At 55.5% G+C, this 20,270-nt stretch overlaps 2 protein-coding genes across 3 annotated transcripts; one reads left to right on the top strand and one right to left on the bottom strand.

Moving 5' to 3' along the window:
- Positions 1–1,509: 1,509 nt before the first annotated feature.
- Positions 1,510–7,598, top strand: ZNF526 (zinc finger protein 526). Of its 2 annotated transcripts, none has more exons than XM_058529428.1 (3): positions 1,510–1,573; positions 3,471–3,571; positions 3,663–7,598. In XM_058529428.1, the coding sequence occupies exon 3, from the start codon at positions 3,680–3,682 to the stop codon at positions 5,681–5,683; it is 2,004 nt and encodes a 667-aa protein (XP_058385411.1). In that variant the 5' UTR covers positions 1,510–1,573; positions 3,471–3,571; positions 3,663–3,679; the 3' UTR covers positions 5,684–7,598. The 2 variants fall into 2 exon arrangements, with proteins under 2 accessions (XP_058385411.1, XP_058385412.1); XM_058529429.1 differs by lacking the exon at positions 1,510–1,573 and adding an exon at positions 1,644–3,207.
- A 1,100-nt stretch (positions 7,599–8,698) lies between these two features.
- GSK3A (glycogen synthase kinase 3 alpha) lies at positions 8,699–18,528 on the bottom strand. The gene is made up of 11 exons (XM_058529430.1): positions 18,161–18,528; positions 16,246–16,433; positions 14,756–14,839; positions 14,479–14,589; positions 12,463–12,593; positions 12,262–12,368; positions 11,190–11,287; positions 11,011–11,106; positions 10,405–10,591; positions 9,965–10,057; positions 8,699–9,381 (listed from the first exon to the last, which is right to left on the bottom strand). The coding sequence occupies exons 1-11, from the start codon at positions 18,441–18,443 to the stop codon at positions 9,308–9,310; spliced, it is 1,452 nt and encodes a 483-aa protein (XP_058385413.1). The 5' UTR covers positions 18,444–18,528; the 3' UTR covers positions 8,699–9,307.
- Positions 18,529–20,270: the final 1,742 nt, after the last annotated feature.

Below are 20,270 nucleotides of genomic sequence, written 5' to 3'. Positions count from 1 at the left end.
GCCGCCGGGTCTTTGTCGCCCCACGTCACGACCTGTTGGAATTACTCGTCTCATGGAATACATCCCCCTCCTAATCACGACCTAGACGCCCACATTACCACTGCCCCCAGCTGCCCATGGCGAAGGACCACAATCACGACTGTCCTGGCTTCCAGTTGCTCCCAGGGACCTTATGATCGGGACTTGGACCCATTAGACTGCCCCTTATTCCTAATGGCAACCAAGAACCTACATCCCAACTGCCATCTCATGATTCCAATTAGACTGCCCCTCATCCAACAGAAACCCGCCATCTTTAAGTTCCTTCCCCTGATCAAGACCAGGACTCCCCCATCTTATGTTAGAATCAATACCTCCTTCCTAATTGCAAAAGGCCCCTCCATTCCCGACTGTGCTCCTCCTAATGGCGTCCCTCATGACCCTCCCATTACAGTCAGACACCCCACCACCACCAGGGTCTCGAACAGCCCCCCCATAACCCTTCCAATCTCTGCCCTCCAAGGTCACGGGGCCTCCCAATACCCCCTGTCTAACCTGCACCTACGAGTTTCACTCTGGGCACAGCAGGCCTCTATCAGGAGAGTTGGCATAGATGCTGCGTGTCTGAGCGTCCCCCCTGCCCCTCACCAGCTGAAGGGCCTTGGGCGTGGTGGCTACCCTGTCCCCCACTTAGGTGACTCAAGGTCAGAGCCCACACAAGTGCCTTGAGACAGGTTCCCTCCCCGGACCTGTTCCCACCCCCGGAATTATCACCCCTTGGGAGGCGGGAGATCTAGGTCCGGCCTGGCACTGGATCAGCACTGGCTCTGCTTGGGCTGCAGCAGTGACCTCGGAAGAGTGCCTTCTTCTCTCTGATGGAAGTTGTCACCGATTGAAGCCAGTCCTGGACTGGACACACAGTAGGCGCCCAATAAGTGAATATCGTTAAATCAACCGAAGAGTAGGAGGGAAAGGAAAGCAATTTTACAAACTAGGAAGGACTATGTCCATGTTAGATGGGTTATAGTGAGCACTCATGGTGTATCAGGCCCTGTGCTGAGGGCTTTTACGTCTTTGATTTCATCCAATCCCCTCAGCAGCCTTTGAGATGGATGTGATTCAAGCCCATTTTACACGGGAATAAAAGTGAGGCCCGGAAAGGGGAAGTACCCCAAGTGTGTCTGGCTCCATAGCGTTGCTCTCGGAAACGCTCAGTCTCTTCAGCTATGAAATGACACGTCTGTCATGGTCTGCCACAGCCCAGTCCACTCCACAGTCCCCCGCTTTTCAACGATGCCCACTTGTCTTCTGCTAACTTGCAGATTTTTGGCATAGGAGCGGCCCGGGAGAACTGCGCAGGCGCTCCTCCGAGCCCGGAGCCCCGCCCACAGGGCACAGTTGTGTGCGTGGAGAAACTCGCCGAGCCCCGCCTGAGCGCCAACACGCAGGCGCAAGGGCGCGCTGCCGGCTCTGATTGGCCGTCACGGGTAAGGGTGCCGCCCAATGGGAGGTGTGGATAGTAAGGGGTCCCGCACGCCTGGAGGAGAGGGTCTGTGTCAAGAGCGGCGGGGGCTGCAGGAGGCGAGAGAGACGGGTGAGGGCGCCGCGGGGCGGGCCGGGAAGAGAGCGCTGGGCGTACGGAGAGGGCGGAGGGAGAACTAAGGGGCCACTGGGGGTCCAAGAGCTTTGGGGCCTGCGCTGGGGCGGGAGCGGCGCGGAGTGGGAGGAGAGAGCTCCTTCCTATGTGCCCTGGAGCATTGATTGAGCTCCTGCGGTGTGCAGGACCCTACGCTTGAGCTCGTTGGCCCGCTACCCCTTGCGAGGATCTCTCAGGCTGCGGCGTTGAGAAGTCTGGTCGGAGAAAAGGGATGTGTAGCGGGAAAGTTGAACTTCCAGGGCCCCGGTGGGTTCTTTCCTGGAAGGACTTACTGATCTACTGTATAAAAAGCCCCCATCCCTCCCCCAATAATTCACAATCAAGATTGGGAAGGGGGGAATGTAGACGAGGAAAGTACAAATTTTAGGTCTCTCAGGCTACCTTCTATAGGGACATTTACTAGGTACCTACTTTGTGTAAGCTTTACACCAGGCACTGGGCCGCGCCCAGGGGAGTTCTCTGTTTGGAGTGGGGCTGTAAACAAGGAAAAATTGAGCTCCCAGGCCCCTGGTTGACAACTTCCAGGAAGATCCTTTCTTGAATGGCTGATGGGTACAGGGCGCTGGCAACTCAAAAGTTAGTGAGCAAGTTGGAATAGGTAATTAAGGAAAGTTTAGCTCGTGGGCTTTTAGCGATTTATTTATTTAAGGAGCATTTATTGGACACTAGCTGAAAACAGTCCTGTGTTTTGTTGCTGTGCTGGGTCCTGTGCTGGGCTGCGTTATTGTGGGAATTCACAATCTAATAGAAGAGTTGATCTGTTGGGAGAAGCGGAATGTGCACAGGGACAGTTAAACTCCCAGGGCCTCACTTCCTGGAAGGAGCATTATTCATTCACTGAATATCTCCTGGGTGCCTGTTGTGTGTTGAGCATTGTTCTTGGCAATGGAAATACATCAGTGATGAACAGACTAAAATCCCTGTCTTCTTGGAGCTTAATATGAGCAGCTTTTGTGTGCCAGGCTGTAAGCTGAACTCCACCTGTCCTCTGGCACTGAGATAGAGACGGTGGGGGTTGGATTCTGAAAATTAGCTCCTAGGCCTGGGAGGGGGCAGTTATTTGCTGAAGACTTTGAGCGCCTTCTGTGTGAAGGGGCCTGGGTTGGGTTGAGTTCACACATGGAGAAGGGGAGATGGGGCACATAGAGGGAAGTTCAAAAGTTAAAATCCCTGCCCCTGGTCGGTGGTTTTGTGGATGACCCTGCAATGAATCAGACCTGCCCTGTCTGCAATTTCAGTCCAGAGAGGAGCAGAGACTCTATCCCAACTTCATGATATTTGTTATGATAGAGGTGACACAGGATATTCTAGGAACCCTGAGGAGGAAGAAGTGGCCACCACCCTGAGGTTAGAGACACATTGTCAGAGAAGGCTTCACAAAGGAAATGCTGGATAGGAGTTTGCTAGACAAGAAGATGAGAGGAATTCCTTGGCAGAAGGAATAGCAGCATCAAAGACTTAGGGTCCAAAACAGCATTTCTGAAGAACTACAAGTAACGGTTCTTTCTAACCTTTATCAAGTACCAGGGACGGACTTTGTGGTCAGTACTTCTTTTAGCCCCATTTCACAGGTAAGAAAACAGTCTCAGAGAGAGTGGTAGAGCTCAGACTCAAGCCAGGGGCAGGGGCCTCTGCTCTTAGACACTTTGCTTTGCTGCATCTCTGTGTGTACATGTAGAAGGAGGAAAGGTGCCTCACAGAGAGGAAACTTCACAGGCAAAGGCCGAGAGGCCCGAAAAGACATGTTGTGTTCTTGGAAGGGGTGTGACTGGACCTCTGGGTAAAGAAGGTGGCATCAGAGGCCAGACTGAGGAGAGCTGTCTCTCTCCTGCAGATGCCTGGCCACCATGGGGTGCATGTCGGCTGCAGTGTCTCAGGTTCATTGAAGACTGAGGCATAAACATTGGATCCAGATTCCCTGATTGATAGAGGCTGGTGAGTAACAGGATGGGCAAGGGAACTCCTTGAGACATCCCCCCTCCTCTTGGGTTTCTGGTGTCTCACCAGCTCCCCCTTCTTTCTTCAGGCACTGTCTTCCCCACGATGACAGAGGTGGTAGCTGAGGTGGCCGAGATGCCAACACAGATGTTGCCAGGGGCAATGGAGATGTCAACACCAGTGTTAGGGGAGATGACAGAGATGTCAACAGAGGTGACTGAGATGACACCTGGGGAGGCTCTTGCCTCATCTCTTTTCTTCCAGCACCACCAGTTCATGTGCTCTGAGTGTGGCAGCCTCTACAACACACTGGAGGAAGTCCTCTCACACCAGGAGCAGCATGTGCCCATTGTCACAGAGGAGGAGGCACTGACCACCCAGGATGCTGGCCTGGATCCGGAGCTAGTGCCAGGCACTGAAAATGGGCCTTTCCAATGTGGTGAGTGCAGCCAGCTCATCCTCTCCCCCAGTGAGCTCCTGGCTCACCAGGATGCCCACCTCCGGGAGTCTGCAAGCCAGATCCAGTACCAGTGTGGGGACTGCCAGGAGCTCTTCCCCTCGCCTGAGCTGTGGGTGGCTCATCGCAAGGCCCAGCACCTTTCTGCTGCAGCAGCTGAACCACCAGTGCCGCCGCCTCTGCCTCCCCCGACGCCACCACTGCCACCCACTGCTCCACTCGAAGTCAAGATGGAGCCCTATGAGTGTCCTGAGTGCTCTACCCTCTGTGCCACCCCTGAGGAGTTCTTGGAGCATCAAGGCACCCACTTTGACTCCCTAGAGAAAGAAGAGCGCAACGGGCTAGAGGAGGAGGAAGATGAAGAGGAAGATGAAGATGATGATGAAGAGACAGAGGAGGAGGAGGCAGCAGAAGAGGATGGTAGTGATGCTATGGGAGGCGACAAGTCCACAGCCAGCAGGGCCCAGGGCTGTGGGGATTGTCCCCAACACTGGACCTCAGCAGGGGCGCGCCGGCGACACAGGCGGGCATCCCGGGGCCCAGCATCAGCGGCCCACCCCTTCCACTGCAGCCAGTGCCAGCGCAGCTTCAGCTCAGCAAACCGTCTGCTGGCTCATGGGCGGGCCCATGTTGGTGGCACACACGAGTGTACAACCTGCTCCAAGGTCTTCAAGAAAGCAGCCTCACTGGAGCAGCACCTGCGGCTGCACCGCGGTGAAGCCCGCTACCTCTGCGTGGACTGTGGCCGTGGCTTCAGCACAGAACTCACGTTGGTGGCCCACCGGCGGGCCCACACTGCCAACCCATTGCATCGCTGCCGCTGTGGTAAAACATTCAGCAACATGACCAAGTTCCTCTATCACCGGCGCACCCATGCTGGCAAGAGTGGGGCGCCCCCTGCAGCAGCAGCCTCCCCAGCTCCAGCTGAGCCCACACCCCCACCACCGCCCCCTGCCCCACCTGCCCAGCTGCCTTGCCCACAGTGCTCAAAGTCCTTTGCCTCGGCCTCCCGGCTCTCCCGGCACCGGCGCGCGGTCCATGGGCCCCCTGAGCGGCGGCACCGCTGCGGTGTTTGCGGCAAGGGCTTCAAGAAGCTGGTCCATGTGCGCAACCACCTGCGGACGCACACCGGCGAGAGGCCCTTCCAGTGCCACTCATGTGGCAAGACCTTTGCTTCTCTGGCCAATCTCAGCCGCCACCAGCTGACCCACACAGGCGTGCGGCCCTACCAATGTCTGGACTGTGGCAAGCGCTTCACACAGAGCTCCAACCTGCAGCAACACCGGAGGCTGCACCTGCGGCCAGTCGCCTTCGCCCGCGCACCCCGCCTCCCCATCACCGGTCTCTACAACAAGAGCCCCTACTACTGCGGGACCTGCGGCCGCTGGTTCCGCGCCATGGCAGGCCTGCGGCTGCATCAGCGGGTCCATGCCCGAGCACGGACAATGACGCTGCAGCCACCCAGATCACCGCCTCCCGCCCCGCCCCCCGAGCCTCAGCAGACTATCATGTGCACAGAGCTCGGGGAGACCATCGCCATCATTGAGACATCCCAGCCACTGGCACTTGAAGACACACTGCAGCTGTGCCAGGCAGCGCTGGGGGCCAGTGAAGCAAGCGGGCTGTTGCAGTTGGACACGGCCTTTGTGTGACCCAGCTGAAGAGCAACAATAAAAGAGTTTGGTTGCAACAGCAAGTGTGGGCACCTCTGGGGAAAAGGGGGACTGCTCCATGGCAAGCCTCTCTGGTGCCCACCGGGTGCCAGGATCCACCCTGGCCTCTTACCCACTGACTCCTCAGAACAGTTTCTCTTGTCATCTTTCTCTGCCTGAGGGGAAACAGAAGCTCTGAGATGCAGTATGATCTGTCCCAGGTCACCCCGCTGCATTGCAAAAGTGGGGTTTGCCAAGCCTCTTTGCTCTCATCACCTTGGTCCCCAGCAACATCAGGTAACCTTTCCTGAGCCCTGACCGTGTGCCAGGTCTTTGCTGGGCATTGTCACATACCTCTTCAAGTCCTTGCTTGTCCCCCGGCCCTAGCCTTCCCTGGACTCTGGGCACCCAGGACTCGGCTCTCCCTGGTGGAGGAGGGCACTTGACTTCTCTGGGCTTCCTTAATCTCACTTTTGACAATGTGGAAGGAAAGCTATAGGTACCCAGGTGCTCGGCTGCAGAGTGGGTGATGCTGGAGACCGAGGAATGAGTCAAACACCAGCTCTGCCCCAGAAGGCACGCAGTGGGGTAGGAGGAACACAAGTATAGATGGCCTTGCTCTCTAGTGTGTCTTGTTGATTCATTCACCCTGGGTGTCCTACGGCCTCCCTCACATGTGCTGGGTGATGCTGGAGGCCAGAGATGTCAGGCCTCTGCCCTGACCCTCGGGGGAGAGACAGATCTCAGCCCCAGATCCTCAGGGCTGTGATGGGGACGTGCAGGGTCAGCGGGATCCTAGAGCAGGGTACAGACCTCTGGTGGGAGATCAGGAGTCAAGAGACTTCCTAGAGGAGGTAGTCCTTGAAGAAAAAGTAGGAATCTGCTAGTGGAAGAGGAAGAGAACATTCCAGGCAGACAGCAGTGCAAGGAGGGTGTGTTCTTGGTATACTTGGAGACTGTCCAGTTATTCACAACTACAGTGACAACAGTGACAGTCTGACTGCCTAGCTGTGGCAGGCACCACAGTTAGCACTATACATGTATTATGATCCCAGCCAGCCTATGAGATGACCTCAGTATTATCCCTGTTGTACAGCTGAGAAAACAGAGACAGAGACTCACCCAGGGTCTCAGAGCTAGACAGTGGCATTGCTGAGATTTGAATCTAGACTTCAGCCATGTCTGTAACCAGTGCTGTTGAGTACTTCTTCCCTGAAACCCATGCAGGGGCCCGGGGCTCATGGAAGGATTCATAATAACTGGAGGAAGTGAGCTGGTGTCACAGTTGGCGTTTGATGGGGCCACAAAGGATCAGAGGTCTTGAGGACAGGAAGGGATCCCCAACCTTTCCAAAGGTTACCTGGGGTAACAATCCTTCCCTCTAAAAGGGGGAAGCAGGTGATTTATGGCAGGTCCAGGGGGCCTGAGGCAGAACAAGGCTGGGCAGAGGAGAGGCGATGAGGCAGGGAAGGAGGGAGGCCTAGACAGCCAGGTTAAGAAGTTGGGGCAGGGGCCGGCCCCGTGGCTTAGCAGTTAAGTGCGCGCGCTCTGCTGCTGGCGGCCTGGGTGCAGATCCCGGGCACACACCGACACACCGCTTCTCCCGCCATGCTGAGGCGACATCCCACATACAGCAACTAGAATGATGTGCAACTGTGACATACAACTATCTACTGGGGCTTTGGGGAAAAAAAGGAGGAGGATCGGCAATAGATGTTAGCTCAGAGCCGGTCTTCCTCAGCAAAAAGAGGAGGATTAGCACGGATGTTAGCTCAAGGCTGATCTTCCTCACAAAAAAAAAAAAAAAAAAGTTGGGGCAGTGCTGGAGAGAAGGGAAGGGAGAGTCATAAGTGGGGATTAGGGCTCCCTGGCATCAGGGTGGGGTGAGGGGGAGGCTAAAGATAGTCCAGGAGGGAGAGGATGGGGCCAGAACTAGGCAGAAGCCGTGGGGTGGGAGGAGGGGGAAGGACACCCTCAGTGACCTCATGGCTGACTAGATGTGAGCAGCAGGGAGGAAGAGGTCCCCACGAGCCCGAGGTCTGCCCCTTGTCCAGACCAGCCCTCCTCCGCTCATCTAGTTTACTTGCTCTATGTATTCATCTTATGAAGAAGGTGATAACCTGATGGTGTTGAGCAGGGAGGGCCAGGCTTTGTTCTAGACAGGATACAGATGCCCCTGGGGCTGGCCTAAGACTGGAGAGCCCAGATGCCACAGGAGGTCCTTGAACTCCCTCTGGGACATGTTTGAAACTCCTCTCCCTTTTTCTTCACTAGTGGAGTCCAGTGGAAGACATGTCAGTTGCTCTTCCCCAGGCCCCCTTCCACTTCTGGGGCCTCCTGCCCTCGCCTACTGTTGGCACCATGTGGACAAGATGCCATTTCCCTCTGCCCACAGCCCCATGTTTTCAAAGCACACAGAAAAAAAGCCAGGCTCTCGGCGCCAACCTTACCAGGGTTGTCGCTTCCCAGCATCCCTAAATAGTGGGCCGGGTAAGTGCTCTGTTTAAGACAGAAATGAAGGCTTGGGAATCTGCTAAGGTTTGCGGACAGCTCCTCTGCCCCCATCCATGCCCACTAAGGCTAAGTTTTGGCCTTAGTGACCCCTCATCATCCTGTGTCCCCCAGAAGCAGCAGATATAGGGCTATGAGAGAGACAGCCCTTTGTTCAAGTCCTGACTCTGCCACTTGCTCTGTGGCCTTGACCTCTCTGGTCCCCAGCTCTCTCACTGACCACCTGCAGATGACAGTGCCTCCTCCCTAGACAAAAGCAGATGATCTGTGCTGGGTCCATGGGGCAGGCTCCTCCCGGGCCCCTGCAGTGGACACACCACACGTGTAGAGGAGAGCTGAGGTGCAGGAAGGTTGGGCACCTGAGCCAGGGCTGGAACTCAGGCCTCCGACAGCCCAGCCTGGGTTCATTCTACCCTGTTCCCCTGCCTAAGCAGCCCACTCCTGTCCCAGGACAGCCCCCCAGGCACCTCCCTCACCTCTGGAAACAGGTGGCCAGACAGGAAGCAGGTTTTCATGCCAATAATTTATTGAACGGAGGTCTGTACACAGGCAAACCTTACTGTGGAAACTAAGACATCAGGAGCTCCCCCACTCCCCTGGCCCTCCAGGGTGGGGAGAGGAGGGAGGAGACCTTAGGGGCAGAGGACAGGAAGGGGGACACAGCTGTAGGAGGGAGTGGGGCCAGGTTGGACGGTGCGAATCGACGTTTTCTTTAAGAAAAAAATTATAACAATCTATTTACACCCGGGGGCCAGGAAAAGGAAGAGGAGGAGACGGGGTGGTCTGGTTCTATTTACAAGGGACACAGGATAGGACGGGGGTTGGAGGAGGTGGAGGCCTGGGGGGAGGGGAGGGGGCCAAGAGGGTAGGAGGTCCCCATGCCCGCAACCCCTGTCCTTCCTTCTCTTCCCTCCCCACAACCAGTTAAAATCCTCTTAAAAAGCCCACCACATGGGTGAGGCTGGTGAGGGAGGGACTGGAGGTGGGGACAGGGACTCATTTACCTCTGCCCTCTAGTCTCGGGGCCCAGCCAGGGCAGGAGCTTGATGGGCTATGGCCCCCCTTCCCAGCCCCACTTGGGGCTCCCAGATGGAAGGGCAGTTGGCGGGGCCCTCAGGAAGAGTTAGTGAGGGGAGCTGTGGCATCGGTCGACGGCCAGTCCGAGCCGGTCTGAGCCTCACTTAAAGCTGAGGGGAAGGAAGGAGCAAATTAGCTTTTGCCTTTTAGACCCGCCCACCCCCGAGAGCAGGAAGTCAGTGTGAGATGCTATGTTAGAAACTGAAAGCTGTCACTTTAGGTCCAGGGTTGCAAACTCAAATGCCAAAGAGCCAAGCTGGTCACTGAGTGACTCACACCACGGAGCCTGGCCCCACGTAAAAGGGGGCAGCCAGAACTCGGCTGAGCTGACAGTACTGCCCTGAGGAAAGGCAGGCCCACTCCTGTCCAGTCAGATTTTCTTCCCCAAGAGAAACAGGAAATCTGGATTTGTACATGAAATGGCCCCAGTTTTTCAATGTGGACAACAAATTCAACTTTTTGTTTGTGCAAGCCAAACATACGTCTTCGGTTTTCCAGTTAGTATTTAAACACAAATATAGGCAATAATGCCCTACAAAGGAGGCCATTCACATGTTGTAACTATGCTTTCTATACCATCAAAACGTCAACAGTTTTCAAATACCTGCAGGAAACTCAGAGGCTGTGAGAACAGGCCCACCCCCTAGGCTGAGAAAAGCTGCTTTAACCTGCAGCAAATGGTGCCCAACTTACCTTGTGAGGATGGAGTGAGGGTGGCAGTGCCCGCTGGGGACCTCAAGTGAGGAGGGATGAGAATGGCGTTGAGAGATGGTTGGATGGAGAGTTCTAGAGACAGGAATGGACAAGCCCAGTCAGGGGGCAGGACATCTGGAGACCCAGTTAGGGTTATAAAGGGGCACCAAATGGGGACCCAGCTCTTGGCAAGGCCAGTTGTTTGGGGACACATGTAGTCACTGAATGCTTTAAATGAAAAACTGGAAAGAGGCTCACACAGGAGATCGCAGAGCACATGTGAAGCAGGTTTGGGTCTCCCTGAATCAGGGGCGTCTCCCAAGCCCCAGGCCTTCCTGGTAACCCACCCTCAGTTCCCCACTCCTGTCTTCCGCACCAAGCTCTTCTCTGCAATCTTTGGCTGCCCCTCCAGCTCCCCAGATCCCAGGCTGTACCCTCACCGCCAGGACTGAAATTGAAGAGGGGGGGAAGCGGGCGGTTGTTGGGGAGCTGGGTTCCGTGACATCGCAGTTCATCAAAGAAGCTGTGGGCGCAGGCTTCCAGCGGGGAAAGCCTCGAGGACGGTGTGTACTCCAGCAGGCTAGAGCAGAGCGCAATGGCCTCGGGCGGCGTTCGAGATTTAAACACCTGGGGGGAGGGGGAGGCACGAGGTCATAAGGGTAAGCCGCCCCGGGCACTGGCATACTCCTGCACCTCACTGCCACAGTGCCCACAGCAGACATGACTGCCTGCTTCCCATGAACACATTTTCCAAATAAGGAAACGGGCACAACCACTGAAGGGAGGTCAGTTTGTATGGGGTGAGCAGCCTGCCCAGGTCCCATCGCTGGGCCCTGCTGTGAGCCTGTTTCCCCACCATAAAAATGGGACTTTTAAATTTACCGTGGATCTTGAACTTTTACAGTATGAGAAATTCCATAAACTTTGAAATCTGATGAAAGTTACTGACCCGCTCCCAAGCCACGACTCTGTAGCCAGGTCCCCAGACCAGCTGGCCTCCAATGGAGACCTCAACCATACTGCCTGAGCCCCTAGCCCTGCCCCACCTTTGTCCAGGGGTGAGCTTTAATCTGGGGGAACTTGAACTCCGTGTAGTTGGGGTTCATCTCTCGGATCTGTTCCCGGGTTGGTGTTCCCAGCACCTATAGGGAAAGGGAGCGGTGTGAGGCAAGGCCCCTTCCCTGAGCCCCACCCCTGCCCACCCTGGCCCTGGCCCTGCTCTCACCTTGATGATCTCCACCAGCTGGTCTACTCCACTGTCCCCAGGGAAAATGGGCTGGCCCAAGAGGAGCTCGGCCAGTACACAGCCAGCTGACCACACATCTGAAGGGGAATGGAGGAGGGTCACGGTGAGGCGAGCAGGGCTACCATGCCCATTCCCTCACAAACACTTCTATTCCTCGGGGTCATCCTGAGAGGTGCCAGGAGCCGCATTTTCTCAGTTCAGAGAGGAAGCACCAAGGTCATACACAGTTTAGAAACACTGGAGCCTGACTTTGAACCTCCAGGTCTGCCTGACTGCGCTGCACTCTCCCATCTCCGTGTTTCCAGCCCTCATGGCCTCTCCTCGCTCAGCAACCCTAACAAGCCCTTTGCCTCTAGCCTGGAGGACAGACCAACAGGCCTGGAACAGGCACTTGTGTTCTCTGGGCGTCAGGAAGGTAAAGCCTTAAGTTCTGGGCTGCCTTACTCACTTCCTAGCCCCTGTCCTGCCCATGGAAACAGCTGCAGTCTAGTAGTCTCACCCCGCCCTGGTCTGTACCTTGACCCCCAAGGCACAAGTTCACACCTAAGGACCACACGCTTTCCTCAAACTGCTAACGAAATGTTCTCTTCCAAACACTTTCCACACCCTCTCCTCATGCCTGGAAGGTGGCACTGTCATCCCTACCAACAAGGAAGGACACACAGGCCCTGTGAGCAGGTCACACCCTCATGGTGGCATAGTCTCACCTCTATTCCCCCAAGGTCACTGTCAGCCCCTCCCCTCCAGCTGAGAACAGAGAGCTGACCAGGAGGTTCCAGAGCTGGTATGGACTCTGGAGCCAGGTCAGCTTTCAAAGCCCAGCCCTGCCCAGTCCCAGCGGTGCAACTGCGAGCAGGTGGCCTCACCGCTCTAAGCCTTAGACTGCTCATCTATAAAACGAGTGTACAACAGCATCACCCTCCTAAGTTTGTGAGGACTGGATAAAAGAACAGATGTTAAGCTTTTATCACTGAGCCTGGGAGACACACAGAAAGAACTCAAAAACTGCCATGACTGCCAATCCCCACCCCCACCCTCCCCTAAGTCTGACCGATGGACGAGGTATAATCAGTGGCTCCAAAGATCAGCTCCGGGGCCCGGTAGTAGCGAGAACAGATGTAGGAGACATTTGGCTCCCCCCGGACCAACTGCTTTGCACTGTGGGAAGAAATGGGCAGAAGTAAACACAAGGCAAATGTCAGGGTCCCTCCTCGCCCCTTGAGCCACCTGGCAAACCCCAGGTCAGGCCCACCTGCCAAAATCGCAGAGCTTGAGGACAGCAGTGTCGGGGTCCACCAGCAGGTTCTGGGGCTTGATGTCGCGGTGACACACACCCTGGGAGTGGATATAGGCCAAGCTCCGGAAGAGTTGGTACATGTACACCTAGGGCAGGCAGGGGACAGCAGAACTCCAGCCCAGCTCTCCCATAGAGCATGCCACTGCTCCACCCTCTGGCCTCAAGAGCCCTTCCAGGCCCATTCTCCCAGACTTAAAAACTCTTCTGCTGCCCCTTGGTTCTCCAACTTCACTATACACCAGAATCCCTTGGAGGCCTTATTAAAACAGGGACTGCTGGGCCCCACTCCCAGAGTTTCTTATTCAGTAAGTGCATGATGGGGCATCTGCAACAAGCCCCCCAGTGCTGGTGCTGGTCCACACTTTGAGAACTACTGCTTCAATCACACACCTCAGCAGAAGCCTGATAAATAAGACAGAGACCTGAGGAAGGCCTGTTTTAAAGAAGGGTGGGGTGGGCCGGCCCCGTGGCTTAGCGGTTAAGTGCGCGCGCTCCGCTGCTGGCGGCCTGGGTTCGGATCCCGGGCGCACACCGACGCACCGCTTCTCCGGTCGTGCTGAGGCCGTGTCCCACATACTGCAACTGGAAGGATGTGCAGCTATGACATACAACTATCTACTGGGGCTTTGGGGGAAAATAAATAAATAAATAAAATCTTTAAAAAAAATAATAATAAAAAAAATAAAGAAGGATGGGGAGCCAGGCACTCAGCTTCCCCCTCACCAAAACCACTGGCTATAGGAAGGACTCAGCCTCCTTCACCTCCCAGTCAAAACCCCCCTACCCCTCTCCAGCTGGGTTTTCCTGCCACTCTCCCTCCTGCTGACTAGAACGTAAGTGCCAAGAGAACAGGGATCTTTGTGTTTTCATCACTGCCATGTCCCCCAGGGCCTAGACCAGGGCCTAGCACGTAATAACTGCTCAGGCCTGCTTCCTGGGCCCCCTCCTCCTCTGTTCCCGCTGCCCTTGGCCAGAGATGCCACTTTCTTGCCCTGCTCCTGGTCTCCTCCCAAGGAAGGCTTCCTTGATCCTTCTCACCCCCAATGCAGGCAGGGCTGGGGCCTCCTCTGTTTCCCGAATCCCCTGTGCTCCTCCTAGTATGGCAGGTGCTAGTAGTTTTCTAGTTCTCTGTGACGATACCTGTCTACCCTGCTCAACTGAGAGCTTCAGGAGCAAGGCCTAGGTCTCAGTCAGCTGGACCTGGCACACAAGCAGCCAGAGGGCAAATTCACCAAACGAGAGAACTCCCTCCCAAGAGATGAGGTCCCACAGCACCAACCACTGGTAGAACCCCATGGCTCACCTAGACCCAGGGTGCTTAAAGCCGCGGGAGGAGCAGCTGGGCCCCAAGCAACCTCCAGCAAACTTGAACCCACCCACCTCCTCCCAGTGCAGCAGGCTGCTCCAGCGTCTGTTGTCCACACCATCCCTAGGCTCATTCATTCATTCATTCATTCATACACCTCCTGAGGGATAGTAACACCCCGCGCACAGCACCAGGCACTGGGGAATGAGCCTGCACAGACAATAGATGAAGGTACATGATTTTCTGGTTCTGTGGGCACTAACCTTCCTCCAACCCTGCCTCCTTCCGACCCCCCTCTGCCAAGGCTCCAAAGGCCAAGACTCTGATGTCAATATCTCCCCCTGTGTATTCTCGGTCCCCACCCAGATTCTGAGCTAAGCCCACCAACACTACTAGTGCCACTGGGCTCCCAGTGGAATCGAGCAGGCACCTTGTAGCCTCCCTAGCCCCCGGTCAGCCCATCTTCCCGATTCAGTCAGGCTTCCGGTTGGGCTACCCTGCATTTGGCAAGCTCCATCTCCGGGGGTATGGAGACAATGGCAGGGAACACAAGGCCTCCAGAAACCAACGTAAACCTGGAAGATGAGGGAACCCACAGAAGGCAAGAGGGTTGGGTGCCGCTGGCTTTGTGGGCTTGGGCCCCAGCAGCCTGCCTGCCTGCCCACCTTGACATAGATGATAGGGATGGTCAACTTGGCCTTGGTGAAGTGGCGAGCCACCCGGTACACCGTCTCGGGCACGTATTCCAGCACCAGATTTAGGTAAAGCTCATCTTTCTGCAGAGAGCAAAGAAGAGGTGTGAGGCACTGTGAGAAAAAGGTGAGAAATGGGGGAGGGAAGGTTTGTGGGGAATAATGAGGGGGAGGACAGGCAATCATGAGAAAGGCAGACAGGAAACAGGTGGAGTCAAGGTGGAGAACTCCCCTATACTGGAGGGCTCACCTTCTCCCCACTGGAGTAGAAAAAGTATCTCAGCCTCACGATATTGCAGTGGTCCAGCTTACGCATAATCTGCAGCTCTCGGTTCTTGGGGGCAAAGGGAGAGAGCCTCAGAAAACAACCAACTCTCTCTGCCTCCCCTCCCTAGCACCTCTCACCACAGCCCTACTCCCCCATTCCTGCCAACAGAGCCAGGCAGCTACTCCCTGGGTCCCAGCTCCAAGGCCCCTCTGGGGGAGCCCCTAATTCCTCACCCCCAACCCATTCCCCTCACACACAAGCTGGAGGTCTATAGGCTAAATCTTGACCACAGATGTGCTGTCTTCAGCCCACTTTTAAAAAATGTTTGATTTATTGCTAACATTTCAAAATCAAACGACATCAAGTATAAATCCAGTTTTCCAGCTTCTCTTGAAAAATCAGATAATGTGGCCACATGAGGCCCGCCTCCCCGCATGGCACAGCAACAACAGACAAGTAGTGGCCATCCAGTTCACCTTGGTCCCCACTCCTCCTTATTGCTTCCCCTGGAGGCATCTGAGCCCTTGAACCCTGGCTTGGATTCTGAGTCCCAGACTCCAGGCTTCCAATTCTCATCTTCCGAGAAGGGATCTAGCCTCAGCCTCTTCCCAGAAGGCCCGGTCTCAGCATTCTCCCCTATTCTCTGTTCCCCTCCGGGGCCTCAGAACTCCCCACCCTCAGATCCCTCTCACTTCTGGGACTCTACACAAATCAAATTCTGACTGACACCTGGAGCTCCTCCTGCCCCTGAGAGTACACACTGCCAAGACCCAGGCCCTGACCTGGTTCCCTCCCAGCCTAGGCTCAGTTCTCCTACATCCAGACTAACCTGGGCTCCAAAATGCCAGTCCTTCAAACACCAGTTATCCCTCAACTTCCACCTCCTCCATCTCCTAGTTCCCTGGGCCTCCACTAGCTCACAGGGCACCCCTTCCTGAGGGGGACAGAGCCCCACACCAAGGCACATGGTTTGGTGAGCGCTGACAGGCTCACCTTGCACTTGCCAAGTCCCTGGGGCAGAGCTCAGCCTTGCAAACATACTCATCAACCCCACCAGCTTCCTTTCTCCTCTTGGCAGAAGTGTAGCTTAGTGGTTAAGATGGAGGGCTTGGGAATTAGAGGGCAGATTCTAGTCTTGACCTCGGGCAATTCTCTTATCTGAGTCTCAGTTTCCAGTTTCTGCTTACTTAGAATGGAAATAACAACAGTACCTGCCCTCAAAGAATCTTTACATAAATTAAACAAGAACTGCCTACAAAGCACTTACACAGAGCAAAAGAACCAACACTGTCAACTCTGGGCTCTCCTGGAACCCACATCCCATCTTCCACACAACTCACTCTCTGCTTTCTCCATTCCCCTCTGGCCCATGCTCAGATCCCCCAGGGAACCCCAAGTCCAGCACTCTCACTGGGGCTCTCTCACCAGTCAGGCCCAGTCAAACCTCCTTGTCCCCATTCCCTGCAAGCTACCTTGAACCTCTTGTCCTGGAGAACCTTCTTGATAGCCACCAGTTCCCTGGTCTCTGCCAGCCGTGCCTGGTACACGACCCCAAATGAGCCATTGCCAATCACTTTGATGTCTGTGTAAGCCACCTCCTGGGACCGCTCTGGGCCTTGGCCTAGAGTGGCTACCACTGTGGTCACCTTCCCGCTGTCACCTGGGGAACAACAAAGGGGACACACAATCCATTGACTTTTCCCCTCTGGCCACCACCCCATCGTGGGGCTGTGAGAGGAAGGGGAATCTCTACTGGGGGCCTCTTTGTCCCTTCCTTGCTTTTGAGGACCAGTGCCCTTTCCCCTCTTCCCTTCAGGGGAATCCTGCCTCCTCCCATATGGGAGAATACTGACACCTAAATCTCTTGCCGTTCAAGGATTGGTAACCCCTAATTTCCACTTTTAGTAAGCAGTAAACCACTGGTCCCTCTTGGTTTGAGGAGATACTGACTCTCCCAGATGTTGAATCCATCTACTCAGCTCACTGCCCTCTGGCCCCTCCTGACTGGGGAAAGCCTGACCTAACCTCTTCCACTTGAGAGCGGAAACCCTGAGGTACTTCTACTTTGGGAAAGCACTAATGTTTCTCACAGCTCTGGGGATAGTGACCTCTAAGTCTTCCCCAGTGGGGCTGGTAACTTCACCACTGGTTTTTGGTGACAGAAATCAATGACTCCTCCTGCTATGAGTGCTAGTGCCCTGACTCACTTTTTGGGGTCAGTTAACCCTTACCCAAATACTTTGGGGTTAGAAAAGGCACTGACCTGACCTCCTCATCTGTGTGGTCCAGAGCCCCAGACCTCTTTTCCTGTATATGGGTGGTCCCTAATGGGCAAGCCAACTGTGAGAATGGTGAACCTGACCTCTATTATCAGGGAGCTAACTCAGCCTCAGTCCTTTGAAGGAAAGCTAGAATTCCCCATTCCATTTTCCAAATGGCAGTGAACTTTGGTGGCATTCTCAGGGGATGGTGACCCCTTTTCTTCAGCGAACTGATGAAAGGTTCCCCAAAGAAAAGGGGTCACTGATGAATCAAATCCATTTTGAGGGGCCAGTGACACCTTCTTTTGGAGGGAGATGATCCTACATAGCTATTTTTCCAGAGCCAATGATACCATACCTCAGAACAATGAAAGAGATATATAATCTCAGATTTATATTCTATGCAGAACTATGACCCTCCCCAACCCCCATTCCATTTTTGTGAAAGGAGACCCACCAAGTCATAGTTTTTTGAAGAACAATGACTATGAACTTGGTCTGAAGGGTATGCTGACTCCCAATCTGTCCTTATCTCTAAGAAGCAGCAACCATTAATTTCCACCAATGGGGATACAGTTGTACATATTATAGACGGGTAATGATACTAAAGCTTGTGTTTTAAAAGGGAAGACGAGCTGGGTAGCAAGTTTGGAAAGCCCTGGCCCTGCTCTTTGGGGACACAGTAACCCCAAATTCCCCTTCTCTAAAGGGAAGCAAATTCAGATCCCCCTTTTTGGGTGGTGGTGGTGGTGATCTTATTCTTGTTTTCTTTGGGAACAATAATCCTTCAGCCCTATTTGCAAGCGACGATGACCCCTGATCCTGTTCTCTAATGGATGGCAATGTCAGATCCCTGTTTTTACGGCTCAAGGACCCAAGACCTTGGTACTGGAAGAAGAGAAACCTGTAATCCCTATTTCTTTTAGAGTTAATAATTCTAATTCTAAACTCCAAGTGATGGTAATCCCCCAAATCCCTTTCTCCGGGAGGCGGAGAGCTCAACTCCCAGTTTTGGGAGGCACAGCGACCCAGAGCTCCTATCTTGGCATAAGGAAGAAGCTAATCGACGTTTGAGGGGCTTCAGGAACCCTAACCTCCACCCCTCACGGGCGCCGCTAGTACTCACGGCCCAGCTTCACTCCTGGCGGCGGGAAGCTGGTACCCGCGCCGGGGCCGCCGCTGCCTCCTCCGCCGCTGCCGCTGGGGCCACCTCCGGAGCTCGAGGCCCCCACGCCCCCACCCATGGCTCCGACTGACGTCTTCCCGCCGCCGCTGCCGCCCGGGCCGGAGGCCGAGCCTCCGGGGCCGCCACCGCCGCCGCCGCCTCCGCCGCCTGGCTCAGCGAACGAGCTGGTTCGCGCCCGGCCCGAGCCCCCAGGGCCGCCCCCCGAAGGCGCGCCGCCGCTCATGGCGCCGAGCGCAGGCCCAGGCCGCGGGGCTCGGGCTGCCCGGGCTGCCCCAGCCGCCGCTGCCGCCGCCGCCGCCGCCTCCCCCGGGCTCCGGCCTCTTCCAGGCCGCGCCGCTCGGGCTCCGGCTCCGGCCCAGCGCCCGCCGCGGGGCACGCCGGGAGATGCAGTCCGCCTGCCCTCCGCGCCGCGGTCGCCGCCCTCGGCGCGCACGGAGCGCCGCGAGGCACGCTGGGAAATGGAGTCCGCCAAGGCCTCAGAGTAAACCGCGGGGATGATGGGTCGCGCTGCACGTCGGGAAATAGAGTCCTGGGCAATAAGTCGGCCGATTGTGCCGATAGCGGACCCCGAAGCACTTTGGGAAGCAGAGTCAGAGTCGCACACTCACTCCATTGCGGCAACGACGAGCCCTTAGGTGTGCCTCAGAAACGTAGTCGGAGCCACACCATCAGTGAGCTATGTAGGTCTGATGCACGCCGGGAAACGGAGTCAGGTCGCTTACTTAGTCTATTGGCTATGTATGCTGACCGGCGCCATGACCGGCGCCAGGTGCTCTCTGGGAAATTGAGTCAGCGCCTGTAGACCCGCAGATATCGGGCTGTGAGGCAAGCCGGGAAATGGATTCGTCGCCACGCCCTCACCGCATTGCAGGTGTAAAGCGACTCCCAAAGCACGCCGGGAAATGGAGTCCCCTGTGATCCCTGAGCCCCCCCACTCCCACCCCCCACCCCCCACCCCCCACCCCCCAAGGGGATACTGCAGTTCCAGAGATAGGCTAGGAAATGGAGTAGGTACAGCGCTCCTCCTCCCTCGCACGCTAGGCCGCAGTCCCTGCTGGGAAATGTAGTCAACACCACGACTTCCGAGCCGTTGCTACGGAGAACCCTTCTGTCTTCTGGGAAATGGAGTTCAAGGCAGCCTCCCCTTTGACTGAAGGGGAGGGATCTACCATGAGCTTGAAACATGCTGGGGAACAGTCCAGACCGGATCCTGAGCCTTTGTGAGGCGAGACTGCAGAGGCTTGCCGGGAAGTGGAGTCCAATGGGAACCCTCGGGAGAGCGTGAGCGAAAGGTGAAAGACGGCAGTACCCTGGGGAGACTGAAGAGTGTTTCAAACACTTCTTCCCCGCCCCCAGGTCCCAAGGAAGAGCCGAAATCAGTCAGGGGCTGCTGGAAAATGAAGTCCAAACACTCCTTCCAGTTCCAAGTTTCCCCAAATCGGAAAGGAAAAACACCCCGCAAACGATTTGGGAAACAGTTTCCCGCGGTTTCTCAGAACACTATAGTCTTCGGATACAGTCTAGTTTTTTCTAGCAATGTGGGTTGTACCAGGAGGCTGAGCCAAGCGTTAAAAAAGATGAAAATACAATTTGTCTTGAACCCCCATTCAGTTTTTTGCGTTCTCTCTCTTCCTAGTTACAGGATCCTGGAGGGACCAAAACAAGGAAGCCGGCGGCTAGGAGTAGCCTCGGGTTTTGTGCACGCATTACGTCGCCCCATTTACCGATTAATATCCGGAAGGACAGTAGCCCCAAAGGACGCTGGGAAACAGAGTTCGTGTGTGTGTGTGTGTGTGTGTGTGTGTGTGTGTGTGTGTGTGTGTGTGTGTGTCCCGGAAGTACGTGGAACTGGAATAAAATCACCCTCAGCCCCTCCCGCCTCGCGGAATGATGGGAAATGGAGTCTCCAGACTTTAATCTCAACCTGTGTTCATACTGTCTGCTGTTTTTGTTGTTTATTCTGGTGAGGAAGATTAGCTCTGAGCTAACATCTGATGCCAATCCTCCTCTTTTTGCTGAGAAAGATTCCCCCTGGGCTAACATCTGTGCC

Source organism: Diceros bicornis, chromosome 34 (genome assembly GCF_020826845.1).
Source record: "Diceros bicornis minor isolate mBicDic1 chromosome 34, mDicBic1.mat.cur, whole genome shotgun sequence".
NCBI lineage: Eukaryota > Metazoa > Chordata > Mammalia > Perissodactyla > Rhinocerotidae > Diceros > Diceros bicornis.
The sequence above is the reverse complement of the archived record's forward strand: the minus strand, read 5'-3'. Positions and strand labels throughout refer to the sequence as shown.